General features: G+C 47.2%; 1 protein-coding gene across 3 annotated transcripts in view; it reads left to right on the top strand.

Annotated features, from left to right (window-relative positions):
* Positions 1 to 18259, top strand: part of PIKFYVE (phosphoinositide kinase, FYVE-type zinc finger containing) — a 2037960-nt gene that overhangs the window by 277290 nt on the left and 1742411 nt on the right. For all 3 annotated transcript variants that reach the window (XM_085648834.1, XM_085648836.1, XM_085648835.1), the window contains one exon: positions 11323 to 11494. In XM_085648834.1, coding sequence (XP_085504960.1) covers positions 11323 to 11494 — 172 coding nt within the window. The remainder of the gene's footprint in view (positions 1 to 11322; positions 11495 to 18259) is intronic.

The raw sequence follows: 18259 nt of genomic DNA, 5'->3' as shown, positions 1-18259 counted from the left end.
ACTTGTGTTCTTCCCTTTCCCCCGTGCTCCAAGTTGCTCTCTCTCACGTATGTGCTTCTCCTCATCTCCATGTTGCTCTATCTTGTGTGCTGCACTATCCCTCCCCAGCCGCCTACCTGTAACTATCTGCACCCACCTTTTCCTCTGCTGTCTCCCATCCTTGCAGTCCTGTTTTTAGGTCTCGCCTGACCCAGCGCTTGCGCTGGTCTGGCGAGACTTTAAGTAAGGGCTTCAAAAAATGGTACCGCTGGCCACAGCTTGCATTGCATGTGCGTGGACGCGCGCTTGAGTAGAGGCGCCATATGGCGTGATTACTGCTGCGCACGCACCATTCGCACACATGCACTGCAAGCTGTGGCCGGCGGCAGCATTTTTCCACATGCTTGTCGTCTTGGCTTGGGATCAGAACAGCCTGGTGTCTCAGCCTTTCCTATTAGCGCGTGCCTTATCCCTCTCCTGCCAGCTGTCTTGAGGCGAGGATGGCTTCTTATGAATAAACACAGCAGCGCTCTGGAATTTTGAAAGACAATTATTTTCATCCTTGCATTAGGACGGTAGCAACAAGTGCTCTGGAGCATGCCAAATGTGTTCATTTCGAAAAGAATACATCAATTGCCTGATTACAAGAAATTCTGCATATTTAAATGTCGGCTTCCCAACATTTATGCATCGGCCAGGCATTTACCTTCTGAGTGAACTCAAAATGCATGTAGGCGCTGCGATCTCACAATGGCCAGGGAGAGCTGCAGATGTTGTTCTGAAAAAGCTCGCTGATTTATGATATATAGCCAGATATTCATTGCCAGAGGTACAAAAGCAGCTCCCTGCTCTTTTGTGCGATGCGCCTCTTGTGCTCCGAGACTCTGCTCGCGGGGTGTGCTGCCATTTCATTTTTTGTTTTCTTATTTCCCGACAAAATGAGGGACGGTGTCGTTATTTCAGATTGTAGGGCTGTTAGTACTGCTCACTGGAACACAAACAAATTGGGTAGAGCATTGTCTTCCAGCAGCACATTCACTAGGCAGCTTTTGCTTTTGTTCCCTCGGGGGAAAACACTCCTCGTAGGTATTTGTGCCTGGTGAAGTGCTGGCCAGATGTAAGTGTGCTGCTCTCCCAGGCATTCGAAAAGCTGCTTCTGTGGTTTTTATGCTCCCTCATGTTGGCTGCTGCTTGGTGGTTGCCTAGATGCATTTACCATTGCCGATTTATCACAGAAGAAGTGGCTTCTGTCTCTAATACAAATACTAAGGACCATTTTCAGTAGAGTCGCCCCCAACCCCCTTTTAAGTCGAGTATTCGAGACCTCTTGTATATACTTTAGTATATACTTATATGTGTATGTACTTTGTGGGCTCTGGAGATTAGCCCTGAGACTTGTCTGCTTCCGCTTAGGGACTTTTTTCTGTTCCCACTTAGGGACTTTTTTCTGTTCAACTGCCCCTATTTAACTGTCTTCATAGAAAACGGCCAGTGGAGGTCACTAAAATACCAGAATTGCTTTCTGCTGAGGGATTTTCTTTTTTTAATTTTTCTGGCAACTGCCTCTATTTAACTTTCTTGATAGAAAACGACCAGCAGGGGTCAGTAAAATACCAGAATCACTTTGGCATTCTCTAGATTCCAGTCCATAGAAATGGTCTTCCACAAGCACCCGTAGACAATAATATTTTTTTCAAATCTTGTATTTTCAGTGATATGACCACCGAAGGCACTGATTTTATATTAAAAACAGAGCTTTGGACTATACCATTTCCCGCTGAAAGGCAATATTTTCTCCATGTGTTCCCATACCTGGCGTGTCATATACTTTGGTGTTTACTTTCCCTCCATGTTAAAGAACAGTAGATGTTTCAGCACCCAGACTAATGTGCTGTATAGCTAAATACATATAAGGTCCCAAAGGCGAGACCGATTGCATTGCAAATGCTTGTTTAAATTACATGTGTATACTCAAAAAAGCACATTTAGGGTGTTTTTATTGTTTTTTTTACCGATCATCTTTTGGAGCGGTAAATAAAAGAGGCCTTCCTGCCATTTTGGAGGCACACAGATGTGTGATCATTTGTGTCATTGCGTGATGATGTATGCATATGTATATTTGTTCACACTTACAAAATGAAGTGATCTCCTCACATTTCTTTTTCTGTTGCTCTCCCTTTGTTCATGCTGTACAGCATCGCCATTTCTGCCTACGCTATACAGCATGAACAAAGGCATTGTCAGAGGCAGTGGGTTTCAAAAGGGCACATTCTCACCTATGCAGCCACACACCATCATCAGCCCTGCACTTATGCATCTAATGTCTACTTCCTGTTAATGACCGGTCACAAGACAGCTGAAGCTATATGAAAAATCGCATGTCAACAGACCCTCAAAAAAACGACAATAAGAATTAGTACAGAAGAGAGTGGGCAGTGCATTTAACTATTTTCTGTTTGCAAATGATTTGCGACCCAGGATTCCCACACTTAGCTTGATTAAAAACATTGTTCCACATGTGTTGGTGGGCCTGTTGCCCGGGTCAGAAAACACTCCCAATACGCAAGTAAGGCAAGGCAATCAGAGAATTGTATTAGCCGTAGACGGAGCTTAGTCGCGACCTCTCAGGGGTGCATCAGTGCTGCCTCCTGGTCAATTTCTTTTAGGAGGCCATTGGTTTCCTCCCGTTTACTTCTACGAGGTACCAGTTTATCAGGAATGTTATTTATACAGGTTTTGTAGGTCCAGGAAACTGCTTTGGTGGGTATCTCTTCCTGCAGTAGTCTCCCTTCCAGCGGTGCATATTCAGGAATATCTGTGATGTCAGGCTTTTGTGCCCTCCAGGCATGCTGCAATTGCGATAGTTGATTTTCAGCTTGGACGTCTGTGAAAGACATTATTTCCCCCCCTCCTTGATTATGTTGCCTAGCGTTGTAATCCAGACTACATCCCACCTCCCAGAGCCCCCAGTTTCCCTAGTTCAGGTAGCTGCCTGCCCTCCGACAATGGTGTGGCTTTAGTTAGTAATTTTCCCCATTTCATCTGTCATTTTGCCCCTTTCCACGCCTCGCCTGCCCGCCGTGTAGCCGGTAATAAATCTTGTGTCCCCGCATTCCCATAGAGGTAGTGGAGGAAAGTATGTTCCTGAAACTGAAGCCTCTCTAGTGCGTATGTGGGGTGGTCTCCCGGTGCGTGGCACCATTCATTAATTACTACCAAATGAGCTGCCCGATAGTAGGCTTGAATGTCCGGTAGGACGATTTCTCAGTTATATTGGTTTCGCTGTAAGGTTTGTAATGCCACTCTGGGGTGGCCCCTGTTCCATAGGAATTTCCGAAGTTTGTCAATGATTGTCTTAAAAATAATGTCAGGAATTGCATGGTATGTGTTTTGGAATGTCTAGAGTAACTTGGGGAGCATTATCATTTTATACATTGCCGCCCTTCCTAACAGTGTCAAGGGGAGTCTGCGCCATCTAGTTACATCGTCTCGTAATACTGTCAGGATGCGTTTTTCATGTTATGGGTGGGGCAATTAGCCCCTTTTGTTGAGAAATCCTTGCTCAAATATTTTAAACCCTCATTGGTAATCTGAAGTTGCTCTGGTAATAACTGTATGTCGATGGATCCCCCTGTAGGATAAAGCCTTGACTTTCCCCAATTGATGTTGTAACCTGCATGTTTGCCATATTCCTTCACTAGTTGCAGAATCATCAGGAGTGTATTATTAGGCTTAGTGATGTAAAGTAAAATATCGTCTGCATATAGCGAAATCCATTCGGCAGTGAGATAACCACCGTCGTCTTGAAAGCCTCAAAGCCCCGGGAGCGCCCTAAACTGGCAGGCCAGTGGCTCCAAAACGAACGCAATGAGTAAGGCGGACGGGGGCAACGCTGTCTGGTTCCTCTTTGAACAGGGAAGTCGGCCGACTTTATTCCATTAACACTGACACTGGCTCTAGGGCCTGCGTACAATAGCTCCACCCAAGTCATAAATTCTCGTCCAAATCCAAATTTCACACGGGTTTGCCTCATGAAAGGCCAGTGTACAGTATCGAAGGCCTTCTCCGCATCCAAGGAAAAAAGCATCTGTGAGGAAGGTCTATCTTTCTCTCTTGAGTGTTGATATTACTAAGATATTTTGCTATCTGCGTGTCATTTGCTATGGGCCGAGCCTCATATAACTCTGTGTAGTATCGTGCAAACGTACCCACTATGTCTTGCGTGGTAACGTGTAGTTTCTCTAGTTCCTGGATCTGTGGGACCTAGCTCAATTCTCTCTCCCTTCTGCCCAGCAAGGCTAGGAGTCTCCCTGCACTGTCTCCCGCCTCATAAAGCCTGTGATGTGTGGCTTGAATTTCAGTGTGTACTTCTCATTCTATCAAGGTGCGAAGCTCTCTACTTGTGACCTCCAGTTGTCGCAATAAGGTGGCTTCATTGTCTGGAGTGATGTTTCTCTCTATTTCTAAAAGTTTATTCTCTATGGTTTCAGTTTGACGAGTCTCTTCCCTATGCTTTCGCGCTATTGCATCTTGCACTCTGCCTCAAATTACCACTTTAAAGGGTTCCCAAAGGGTGGCACATGACGCCACTGAGCCCTTATTATCTTGGAAGAATAACTCTGTCCCTGTGCGGATTACTCCCGTGTTTTATCCCGGAGTTCCCAGGCATTTAGTCTGCAGTCCAATCTGTTCTCATCACCTCCCACCGTCAACCACAGTGGTGAATGGTCTGAGACCCCTCTTGCAAGGTATTCCACCCTCTCTACCTTCCATATTTCTACTGCCGGTCCAAAGAAATAGTCAAGTATCAAAGTCTATGTGCCCCTGAGAAATAGAAAAAGGTGCGATCTATTGGATATTGTCGCCGCCAAAGGTCGATCAGTCCCAGTGATTTTGCAAAGTCCGCTTGTGGCGTGTGAATCAGAGTTCCCGCAGTCATGTGTTTACGGTCAAGGCGTGGGTCCATCACATCATTGAAGTCGCCTCCGATAATGTGTGTGGATGGGCCGGATTCCAACAAGATCCTAGCAAGTGCGTCCAGGGTTTGGGATTGCAGTTGTGTGAGGCATTAACGCTAATTAGTGTGAGCTCTCGCCGCCCCCAGGTCCCCTGAACTGCGACAAAGGTCCCATGAGGATCCGTCTAGATTTTTGATGTGCGGAATGGGGGGGTCCTAATGAGTATGGCAACTCCACGCGTCACTTGGGAAAATCCTACGTGGGCTAGTGTTGTGTATGTCCCTATCCCTATGAAGGCACAGTGTGTACCTCTCAAGTGAGTTTCCTGTAGGAAAACAATGTCTGGCTTTTGCCTCATAATGTACTTTGCAACTAATCCCCTCTTGATCTTGCTTCCCAGCCCCTTGACATTCCAGGTCATTGCTGTGTATGCAGTGCCTCTAGTTGCGTGCATGTCTTCTGTCTATCTTTGTATACATGGGCAGGCCTACCTGCTGCTCTCCTTCCCCTTGTCTCTCTCTCTGTTAATATCAACTCCTCTGTGTCTGGCTTGATAGGAAACGCGTTTAAGAACTAAACTGTAGAATTCTTGACCTCCCCTACCTCCTCCCCCACACTCTCCCACTTCCTACGCCTTGCCCCCCAACTGTCAAAATGACAACTCGGCATAAGTACAGCTGGAGAGGTCTGTAATCCCACCCCTCCCCACATTAACCAGTTCAGCAAAGAATTTAGTCTTAGAGTGAGCTGTTCCGCTCAGCGATGCTGACCCCGGTATTGTCTGTGTGGGGGGGGCTCCGCGGCAGTTCTGCATTTCGGCTCCCATTGGCTTAGCCCGCATTTCGGCCTTCCTCGCCATTGTCATCATGCTGTTGGGGCGTGTTCTCTAGATGTCTGGTCTCGGTGTTTTGATGTTCCATGTTATTAATGTTCTTAAGCAGTGGGTGATCACTGTCCATGTGATACTCTTTGTCCGAGGGCTCCGTGTTGGCCTTCTCTCATTCCCTAAGAGGTGTTTTACTGGCTTGTGTCGAATCTTCGTCAGAGTCTGATTCCATCTGTTGCTTCAACATCGTTGAGGTTCTTCTCAATGGGGTCTCTGTCCGCGTTTTGCGCCCTTTCGAGTGCAGGCGACTCTTTTTTACTCTCTCTGGTTTTGGTTCTGACCTTGACGGTGCATCTCTGAGTTGCGAGCTGCTGGTCCTCGTTGTTCGTCGCGGCATGGGGCGTTCCTCTATCCAGGCCCATGCTTCTTCTGGGGTTTGAAAGAACTGGGAGGTACCCTGGAAAATGATTTTCAGCTTGGCGGGAAAAAGGAGTATATACTGGACCTGCATGGCTCTCAGCTTAACCTTCACTGAGTCAAATGTTCGCCTTATCTTCTGGACCTTTCTCGAATAATCAGGGAAGATCAATATCTTGGCGTATGCATGCTTAAGTTCCCCAATTCGTTGTAGGTCCCTAAGGATTACATCCCGGTCTTGGTAATTTAAGAACCATGCGATCAGTGGATGTGGAAGAGCACCAGGGGGCGGTCTTGCTTTGGGCATCCTGTGGGCCCGTTCATTGATGAAACAGGGTGAAAACTTTGCTGTTGGAAAGGAGTCACACAGCCACGAAATCAGAAAGGTCACGGATCTGAGCCTTCCGCGCCTTCCGTAAATCCAATAAAACACAGGTTGTTCCTACGTGCCCTGTTTTCCGCGTCATCTGCCTTCCAAGCCACTTCTCACATAGCTGCCTGTAGGGCGCTAACATCGGACTGTAATTTATGTGTAGTGTCTTCCACTTCAGAGATACGGGTCTCTGTCTGAGTCACTCTCTTGGCCATATTGCGCATGTCTTGGCGCAGTATGGACACATCCGACCCTAGTTCTTCCATTTTGCCCTCAATTGCCTCCCTAGAGGCGTGGATCGCTTGGAGGATGGTTGTGTTGTCTGGTGGCCCCGAGGATCCTCCCTCTGCTTCTGGTGATTGGGGGAGCACCGTTGTGTATTTGTCCATCTTGCCCTGCTTCTGGGTTTTTGATTCTTTATCCCTTGCCGTTGTCCCATTAGAGGGTGGGTAGATTTTCTTAGGAAGTGTGGGGTCTATAAGGACTGTGTGGGTCGCGGGAGGCATGCAGCCTGAGGTCAATCTTAGTAGTATTTGAGTGGTTAGTCTCAAGTGCCTGGAGAATAGATCTTTATATCACATTAGCTGAAAATGGTGCTGGGCTCATTATACCCAGTGCATCCACTTCTGGCTGTTGTTTATCTCTGTTCTCTACTGCTGCTGTCGTTGGCCGTGTCTGTATGCGTCCAGCCCTCCTGAGCACAAAGTAGTATTTTCAATAATAAACGTGGGCCTCCCTGGGACTGAGGTGTCTCTTTATGGTCTTGTTGTATTGCTATGTATCACTGTGGAGAGGTGTGGCTCACTGGTTAGAGGCGGCAGATCCGCAAGCAGAGAATCGGCCAGGGACCAGGGTTCAATTCCCGATGCGGCAGGGTCGTGGACCAGGGTCAAAACGGACTCGATAATTCTCGCCTCGGTACCTACTCTAACCAGGAACACACTCGGCAACTCTGGGCATTAGCTTGCCTCATCTCCACAACGGCCCCCCACATTCGCCGGGGATGCCTGGTTTCACCTTGGAGATACCCTGGAGGGACCATCTCACAGGGATAGCCAGGACGGGTTCCCCAGCGGTCTACAGCGCCAGGACGCCTCAGGGCAGCAGTGCGCTTTACAAGACACATACATTTACATTTACTAACCTCAGGAGATTTTGCTACCTCTCTTGGGATATGTGAGATCTAATCTCTCCGTCATCGTATCTGTGCTCCTTACTTTCAGTTCAGGAGAACTGTCAATGATCTCCCTATGGTCTCTGTCTGACCTGGTTTCCTATCAGGGCATGTGGCACACGCGGATTCCTAAGTCAATAGACCTCTGCTTCTCTGGTGGTCATTTCGCCGTCTCCCAGCTCCTGTGTCCTTCCTACGCGTGGATTAAAAAGCTACTTAGCCTCTTTTAGCGCTGCCAAGGTCCGATCTCCTCTCGTGTGGCAGGCATCAAGGCTGTGATGGTCCACGAGTGATGTCCACCTCCCAGTTCACATCTGCTGTCGGCCCGTACACTCCCCAGGCCCGAAGGTCATATCAGAGTCTGAAGTTGGGGGCTCAGTTTTGCACACATCGACTTACCGGTCCAGGCCTCATATGCTGGGCAACAGGGGTTACACGCCTAAGTATGTCGACCCTGTATACCTGTGGACTCTCAGGCGGACACTACTGACACATCTATTTTGTCGGCTTTGTAGGGCATGCGTCCGACCCCGGGGCCTTCCCCCGCAGCTATTGCTGCATCCTCTGGGGCAGGCAGCTCCACTGGGTCACGTCTCAGGCGAAGGTTCTGCGCTCCTCGTCGGTCTTCGGGATGGGATATGTGTGCAGCCCACGAAACCCGGCCCAGTCAGTATGACACCCTTCTCTTCTGTGCTTCAAACCCAGTCTGGACTTTCAATCTGCATCGGGGACGGCGCTGCCGCTCCGCCATGACGGTGTGTTTGTCTACGGGCACCTTCCCCGGCCTCAACGCAGTCCACACCTCATGAGGGAGGAGAGGCGTGAGTCAGAACACAAGGCCTCACCAGGTCCCACACTCCCATGCACAGTCCCGCTCACCTGCACATGGGCCTGGGACCCCGCTTTTCGTCCTCCCCTAAATGAGACATGGGTTCAAGATCGTTCGCTCCAGTCATTTTCGGGTCAAGACCCAATATCTCAGGGGCATAGGAGGTGTAGCGGGAGTTCGACTATTGCTCTTCACCTCCATCGCAGGACCGCTCTCCTCGTTCAGCGCGCCCCGTCCGCCATCCTGGCTGAACGCCCCTCAGCTCTGTATCTTCACGTTTGCTCGCTGGTATGCCTCACAGCCCGGTGGAGATCGGGCTCATCACTTGTGCCCGTTGTCAGTGTAACCTGACATCTCTGATTTGTAGCAGATTTCATCTGGAAGGAAAGGATTTCTATCAGGATAATCGTCTGGCTGCCGGAACTCCGGCAGACGCAGCTAGCCGCCCATGTTCCTGGCCATGCCCCCCTTCCGTCTTTCACTCTTTTGTATACTTTAGTAGTATGAATGTAGTCACTAAAGTGACGGGTTCGTAATCCAGTGGTGCTCTCCAACACACTAATGCTTGTGGCAACTGCATCTGCTTCAGTAGCAATAAGCCTGTTTACCGCAGACTTTTCAAAATCTAGAGACACATTTTGGTACAACATAAAAGCATTGAAAAGTTGGTAAATGTACCCAGCCAACTTTGTGTACCACACATATGCCTAATGTGCTGCATTGTAAGTCTGCAGCCTTTGGTCCACTGTGCCAACAACACTAATGTATTTGTTATAGTCTAAGGTACGTGTTGGTTTGTAAACTTGGTCATCCTGAGCCCAAACAGCAACAAGCAAAATCATCTACTGTATGCTGGTAAACATATGGACAACCTGTCTCTCTTGATATTTAAGCGCAAGCAGCTTGTTACACCCCAAGGCACTGTACTGCACTACACTTTGGAAATGCTTCTTCAGTACAAGCTGTTCGGGAAGCATTTGGATTTGATGTAAATGGTGCCACATGACAGTGTCAACTGTGGTGTTGAACAATACCACTCCAGTACCTATTGCATACATAGTACAAATTGTGACCAGTAGGAAATGGAGAACAGATGACATATTATACAATTTTCTCACTGACTTCAACGATGCTGGGCACCAGGGAGGGTTAATTGTACAGACTTTGCCAGTATACACTTGAAAATCATCAGTGTATGCTATGGCACTGTCGCAGATCCTGTATGGTTTTATGCCATAATGATGCAGTTTGCTGGGCATATATTGTCTGAACACCAGCTACCCCTTGAAAATTAGCAGTGACTTGCCAACACATATAATCCCTTTCGAAATGCATATGATTTAGAATTGCTCTATGAGTTTCTTTAGCATAGGCTGACTGGGCCTATGAAGTTCTTCAATAAAAGCTTATAGTGACAGGAAAACAATTGATCCTATGTCAGATGCACTGACCTAGAAGAGGAAAAAACAGCCCTATATTCCTGGGATGAATACTGTCTATCCTCTCTGGCCAGTGCCCTCTCATTTTCACTCTGAAATTCCCCTAATATAAGGGTCTCACAAAAAAGTGATCGAGTTGCCCATACTCTGAAGTGGACGCTGTTAAAAGACTTATGGGACCAATCAGTATTAACAGTAGCTTGGAAACAACATGAACCTGCACAGTGTTCCTGGGAAACCCAGCTGCTGAAAGCAATCTAAGTGTCTAGATGAAAATCCAGCAAAGAGTGAGTAATAACCCGGGGAATCAAATGTGGTAAATCAGAGTTCCTTGGTTATTCCAAATTGCTAAGTGCACCCTCATGGTCCAGCTCATTATCAGTAGATTTTTCTTTCTAACTCCTGAAGATAATGTTCATTTGGTAACTGTATCCCTGGTGTCTGAAATGTGTGTGCTTAAAGCCCAAAGTGGGATATCTTTTGTTAGTGAGTTTATTGTAACCGCTTTTATCGTGTGTGCAAAGATGACCTCCGAAATGCCATCTTCTGTGATAAGTGAAATCACTGCTGATCTTGCACATCATAGCCAATATCTTTACTGATACACCAAAAAATTGCTCTTCAACATATGTTTGTTCCGTTTGGAAATGCAGTCTTATTTCTATGTGTTTCCATTTAGGGGCATCTAGAAGTCAAAGCTGGTACTGCAGCCTTCCAAAGGCTTATATCTACGTGAGTGAGAATGTGTTTATAGTTGGTGGAGCTGGAGCAGCCTCTATTTTGTACCTACCCTGAATAACATCAGAAATTAAATCTCTGATGACATTTCTATCCCATTACCTTTCATGTAATCCGAGGGATAAGTGAAGATATTTTACTCACTTGTTTGATGAAATTTCTTGTTTTCAGACCGGAAACCTGTTAATTTGGATTGAAAAGGCGCAGTGTGTAATATGACATATATTACCGTTTATGATTGTGGAATTGGGCCATGATTCATTAGAGGTCCAGCCCTAAGTGAGTCATGATTCTCTCTCCTCCTCCATCTAATATAATGCATATTACACTCCTTGCATCTGCATGGTTTATACCATGCTTTTTTGCATGCACAGTAGTTAGGTGGCTAACCATAACCAGAACACAAGTGGTTGAATTTGTGCCTTGAGAAAAAATCCCAATAACTATTTCTTGTAAGTATGTACTCAATTCTCTAAATTGATTTTAGAATTTGGGAAGCATTAACTGGTGTTTCCTCAGATCAGCTAAACTCTACTGTTGTAATACATCTTTACAATGTAGTGATCTCTCTGCTCTGATATTTCTGCAGGACAGTGATCTTAAACAGTACTGGATGCCAGACAGCCAGTGCAAAGAGTGCTATGACTGCAGTGAAAAGTTTACAACCTTTAGACGACGGCACCATTGCCGGCTTTGTGGGCAGATTTTCTGCAGCCGATGTTGCAATCAAGAGATCCCTGGAAAGTTCATGGGCTATACTGGTAAGTTTGTATTGTAAATAAACAGGCATATAATGTCGATTTAGAGCATGCAGAAAATTCTTTTGGGTATTGGAAGTTTCAATTTGTAATTTTATAATTTTTTCACTTGTACAATTTTGCAAATACATAATTATAGAAATGTGCCTCATTCTTGAGTTGGTTGATATGGTCATATCATAGAGCTGGTTCTTTTTGGGTTTATTTAAAGAACAAAAAGCAAAACTTTGGAGAAACTTAGATTACCCTCAACTGACCATTACAGATTACTTTTGAAATTAAATCTATGATGGATTTAGTGATTCAAATCTCATTTGTGAAAGTACTGCATAAAGTAAAGTACACTATCCAGGACACACGGGTAAATTGTAAACAAGAGTATATTGTGTTTACGTTGATTCAAAACTGGCACAATTCACATAAAAAATGGGTGGTACAAAAAGTGCATTGTGGTACGGCATAGTACTCGTGTGAAGCAAGTGCAAGGAAGATGCAAACAAAAGGGCAAGCAATGACTATCGGTAATGTGTACTGTTTATTACACTGTATGAACTCACTTGGTAATTCAAAAAGTAATATAGTTATAAGGATACATCCAAAATGTATCCTAGAGGTTATCTTAACTTACTGTGTTAATAAAACCATATTGTTAGTGTCCTTTATAGGGCTTTGCTGCAGACCGCTTTAGTTTCTAATAAACAAAAGATTATTTGGTCAGCCTCTTGCTCATGATTGGATAGCCTTCTTGTCTATCTCAGTGTCTATTCTTGATTCAATGGCTTTCCCTCCAATTCTTGGTTTTGTTCTGCCCAGGAGCTTTTTGTTCTTAGTGTTCTGACTTATTTTTTCTTTCAGTACTCTATAGCAGTTCATGTGTTTTCTTGCTCTATCTACCTGTGGTTCTTCTTTCTCATCCCCCCAACTATCTGCCCTTCCCGCTCTCTTTTTTTTGTTTCTTTTTAAACATTTCTTCCCTAATCTACTGTGTTGGTCACCTGCCCCTGCCACCTGCCCCAGACTTGCTATCCTGTGATCCCTTTTATCTAGTGAAAGAGCCCATGCAGTAGCTTATGCTAGCACTCCTTATTGCCCTTTCCCCATTGCATACAAGGAAAGAGTATGCTGGAGTGCTTCTACATCAAGTAGCCATGACCCAGTGCTCATACAACAAACTTTTATTAACTAGCATTCCTGTTGTAACTATTGATCGAGATTGATGAATATAAATTAAATTTAAATTATCAGGTCTTGTAACTGAAAAGGCCAGAAACACTGGAAGTGTTGAGTGGAAGTCATGGATAAGTCCTGTGTTACTCAATATCTCACAGGAGACATCCTTAACATCTATCACTATTGTGCTCTGGGTTCACATTTTCAAGCTGGCAAGATGCAAATGAAGCTTCTTTTTAAAAATTGATATGGGGGCGCGGCCAAGATGGCGGGCTGGTGAGACGCATTTCCCTGCGGCTCCCCGCTCCTGGCTGCTTCACTCGGTCACTTCAGCGCTTTGGGCCCCATGAGTGCCTACACCGCTGGAGGAAACGTAGGCTTCCGCATGTGGGTACCCTCGGAGGTGTGAAATAAGGGGCTGGGTGCCCGGTCGCGGCCGGGCCTACTGACGCAGCTAGTCACATCCAGGGGTGCAGTGGCCTGGCCCTACAAGCCGATAGCAAATCACTCACCTCTCTCCTGTCACACGATCTCGGTGTGCAGGCATCCCCCCACTCAGCGGTACGAGCGCTGGTAAGGGAAATCGCTGACCTACTCCACCCGCCATCACTCACGCCCAGACAGGGACACGCCCACTCTGAGGCCACGCCCCCTGCAACCATCATAAAAAGCGCGCTGAATCACAAGCGCGACAGATAACTACGGAACCTCCTGAGGCACAGCCGGGAGTAGGCAGAACACAGCGCATTGTTCGCTTTTTAAACTTGTGAAATTGGTTTTTAAAAAATTCACTCACCTCTCTCCTGTCACACGATCTCGGTGTGCAGGCATCCCCCCTCTCAGCGGTACGAGCGCTGGTAAGGGAAATCGCCGACCTACTCCACCCGCCATCACTCACGCCTAGACAGGGACACGCCCACTCTGAGGCCACGCCCCCTGCACTTTCCCCTATACTATATAAATGTGTACCTACCGGAAGCGCAGCGGACGAGCGCAGCGGGCACGACGATTGCGCGCCGAAGGCGCGCTTAAGGCAAGCTCGTCTGCGCTCGTCCGCGCCGAGTCCGAGCACAGGGCCGTACCCCCTATCCCTCAGACACCAGAGCTCAGGTACTACAATGCTGAAATCCTTCACAGCCTAAGGCCCCCTGCTACGAACTGCTCACGGCACCTCCTCTCAGCCGAAAACATTCCACAAACATGTCCTAAATGTAATTCACTTCTTAAACCCAAGCCCACAGCTGATCTAACCCACGATTATCATATGTTATGTTATGTTAAATGATATTTATATAGCGCACTGACACCAAAGGTTTCCTGGCGCTTAACCCAAAAAAGAGTGATAACATCAACAAGGCAAGAATTAACAGTGAGCTGACTAATAAGGGGGAGGAAAAAGGGAGGTTTTTAGCAATTTCCTAAAGTTGAGTAATGAAGGACTCAACTTGAATTCCAAAGGGACGGGGCCAAAGAAGCAAAGCAGCGGCCTCCGAACTTCTTGGTTTTAACTCTAGGAGCAGTCAAAAGGTGAAGATGAGCAGAGCGTAAGTTACGCAAAGGCCGATGGACCGTGACTAGAGATTGCAAAAAAGCAGGGCTAGTGCAATGGAGGGCTTTGTAGATGATACACGCCACCTTAAAAGCTGCCCTTTGTCCAATTGGCAGCCAGTGAAGTTGCTGTAGTAGTGATTTTGCCGACTGCCACCTGGGGAGTTTGTAAATAAGACGAGCCGCCTGGTTCTGAACGACCTGAAGGCGATGCAACAGACGCTGAGGAAGTCCATGATAAATAGAATTTGAGAAATCCAGGCGGGATAAAACCAGGGAGATGACAACCTGAGTTAATGCAGATGATGATAGTAAATGGCTGATCTTACGGATCTTCCTAAGCTGGTACATGGAGGAGGAGATGACAGCCCCCACTTGGGCTTTTAGTGAGAGTTCTGCATCAATTATCACGCCGAGACTCTTCACTGAATTAAGCGGAACCGGGAGAGAGCCCAGTTCAGAAGGCCAGAACTGCGGGCCCCAGTAAGAAGAGCTGGAGCCAGGGAGGAGCAGTTCAGTCTTCCCCGGATTCAACTTTAGTTGATTGATATTCATCCATTCCAGTATATGAATCATGACAGAATGGAAGGTCTTATCTGCATTAGGAGAATTAAGAGGAAAAATGATTTGTAGATTGTCGGCGTAATTGTACACCGTGATATCCCACTTCCTGAGCGAGTGGATCAGAGGACGGAGGTAGAGGTTAAACAGCAGCGGGGAGATAGAGGAGCCCTGAGGGACTCCGCAGGTAGTTGCAGTCTTCCCAGCTACAAAAGGGCCTAGACGTACAGCCTGTGTTCTGCCGGTTAAGAATGACGTAATCCAGTTGAGGGCGGTGCCTTGGATGCCTGCCTGTGCGACACGGCGGAGAAGGATGTTATGGTCCACCGTGTCGAATGCGGCAGACAAATCCAGAAGCACCAGAGCCTGAGGAGTACCAGCGTCCGCATTACTTCTTAGGGTGTTCAGAACTGCGAGAATGACCGCCTCGGTCGAATGAGCGGGTCTAAACCCAGCTTGATTGGGCTCGAGGTAACTGGAGGACTCAATGAAATGTGAAAGAATTTGAGTCACATGAGCCTCCAGTAATTTTGAAAGAAAAGGAAGGAGGGAGATGGGACGAAAGTTAGAGGGTTCCCCAGGATCTGCTCCGGGTTTCTTTAGAAGGCGTACCAAGATAGCCTCCTTGAAGGATGCAGGGACAGTACCGCTGTAGAGAGAACCATTCAACAGAAAGAGGATAGGGTCCGGAAGCTTAAGGCAGACGTCCCGCATGACTGAAGGCGGGCAGCAGTCGCTGGGAGAACCTGATTTGACTCGAGTTACGAGTCTGGCCAGGGAATCGGCGTTAAGAGCAGGAAACATCGTGATGGTCAAGTGATTGTTGGACGTTAAGTCCTGAGAGGATGGCTGACCAGGAGAATGGATTGAGTCTTTGATTTTTATAATTTTTTCAATAAAGAAAGAGTTGAGGGCATCACATGTCTCTTGAGAGGGAGTCTGAGCAGGAAGAGTTCTATCGTCGGTGGTAAGCTCATTCATAATTTTAAACACTTCCTTGGATTTATTGGCTGCTGAGGAGAGCCTGTCCGAGAAGTGGGCTGATTTGGCTGAGATGATGGCTGCTTTGTATTCTCTACGAGCGGCAATGTAAAGTGATCTAGCTGAATCAGAATAAGTATGCCTCCAGATGCGTTCCTGTTGTCGTAATTTTATGCAGTTTGAGATCATGTGTATACCGTCTATGAGAGACAGAGTGCTTAGTGGGGGGGAATCGTTTCAACGGAGCAAATTGGTCACTGGCCGACTTTAGCCAGTTGGTAATGTTGCTGTCTAACGTGTCAAGATCAGGGCAGACTGTGGGATCCCAGGCTGGGCTGGTATCTGCTAAGGTCGTAAGAAAGGCCTGGGAATCCAATGTGTTCCACTTACTGGAGAGCCCGCCAGCCATACGAGGGGCAGGGAGCCTGCCTGTGAGAGTGAGAACCGTATCAACTAAAAAGTGATCGGACCAGACGCAAGGAGAGACAGTAGGCAGAGACAGCGCTAAGTTATGTGACCAGATTTGATCTAGAATGTGGCCCTTGCAATGGGTGGGGCAGAGAATCTTTTGCGTCAGATTCAAACTATGCAGCATTTCGAACAGATCAAAGGCATGAGAGCCGGCGTTGGGGTCGCTGTACCAGTAATTAAGATCGCCAACAAGTGCGAAACTAGCATGATGAGTCAGAATGGAGGACAGATGTTCACTCAACACAGTGGCGAAAGTAGACATAGGATATGGTGGCCGATAGAGGAGAAGCAGTGCAAAGACACCAGTGTTGGTTCCTATACTGAGGAGCAGATTATCCACCCCTGGTATAGAGAGAGAGGAAGAGGATAGAGAGTTGAGACGTTTTGATATAATCGCAGCAACTCCCCCTCCAGATCGGTATCCCGGCCGGTCCGCGTGAAGAATGTAATAATCTGGGGGGAGGGCCGCCAAGACATCAGGAAGCGACTCAGCAGTAAGCCAAGTTTCAGTCAGAAGGAGAATGTCCGGTTTTTCATTAGTAAGTAAAATAAAGATGTCAGACTGGTGGTTCACTAAGGACCGGGTATTCAAGTATATTACCCTGATGGTAGTCTCACCACTATTGGCGTGAGCGAGGGGCTTTACCTCAGCGCAGTTGGAAGTCGCTAGGCGATTAATACCTACGGTGTTCAACCGGTTAACAATAGTGGGACTGAGGGTGGTGCGGGCTTGCTGTAGTGCTCTGAGACAGTCCGATGTATATATGGTGTGAGGGGCAGCATAAGTGGCCCCTGGACCCGGTCGGGCGTGGACGGGCGCAGACGGGCTTGCCTTTTGCGCGCCCGCTGCGCGCCCGTCTTTGCATCGAATTTAAACTTTCCCCCACCGGAAGTCACGGACCGCTAGAGCGCTAACGCTGACCTTCCTGAGGAAAGATGGCGCTCAAACTCTAATTTGACCGAGCTGGGTTAGGATCACAAAAGTGCAGTGTGCAAACTCATGTGCCAAAGGGAGTAGCAGCAGCTAGCAGCAGAAAGGCTCGAAATACAGTACTATTTTAAAAATAAACGATTTTCCTTTACTTGATTTTAAAAAGATTTTAGCAGCATTAATACAATGTCAAAAGCAACGTTTGTACGTTTAAATCAGTGGAACTGAACAGTCAATCTCAGCGTTCCTCACACACTCTAATCGGGTTTCGCTGCGCGTCCGTCTTTGCATCGAATTTAAACTTTACCCCACCGGAAGTCACGGACCACTAGAGCGCTAACACTGACCTTCCATATGCTCCTGTTAAATTGCAGATCTCTGCTGAAACACAGGACAGAAATTGCCCTGTTATTAGACGAACTCACTCCGGACGTAGTTTTCCTGACGGAAACATGGCTTACCACAGACTCCGATCCTGCCCTAGTTAGCGCTCTCCCTCCTGGCCTCCAAATTACTCTGCAGGACCGCCCTGATGGGAGAGGTGGAAGCCTAGCAATTATCCATAAAGAACAGTTTCGATGCCGTGTTATTCCTGAAACCATTCCCGACTGTGAGAGCCTTGCTTTTAGCATTGATCTTTCCCTGAATAATTGTTTCTCCGGTACACTTATCTACCGCCCCCCAGGTCCCCTTAAGCAATTCCACCTTCTTCTTCCTCAGATTGTCGCAGAACGCGTTAGCACCACGTCCAACTTCACTTTGCTAGGTGACCTTAACCTTCACTTTGACTCTGGATCAGATCAGGTAGTCACCACGCTGGTAGATGACCTAGCCGCGATGCAACTCTCCCAATACGTCAAAACCCCTACCCACGCCAAGGGTCATTTATTGGACCCGGTTTTTAGCAACTGCTCATACTTCATAGCCGACCCACCTTCCCCGCTCCCTTGGACAGATCACTTTCTGGTGCCCTTCACATGGACCACATTTAAGTCTCTTTCGAGTGGACTGACCACTAAATTCACCCGAGCTTGGTCCCGCTTCTCAGTCGAGGACTGGTCCTCCAAGCTTGCCACCAATCAACCTCTTTACAATGAGGACCCGGG

This window comes from Triturus cristatus, chromosome 3_2 (assembly GCF_964204655.1).
Source record: "Triturus cristatus chromosome 3_2, aTriCri1.1, whole genome shotgun sequence".
In the NCBI taxonomy this organism is placed as follows: Eukaryota; Metazoa; Chordata; class Amphibia; order Caudata; family Salamandridae; genus Triturus; species Triturus cristatus.
Note: the sequence above shows the minus strand (reverse complement) of the source record. Positions and strands in the feature narration are given on the sequence as shown.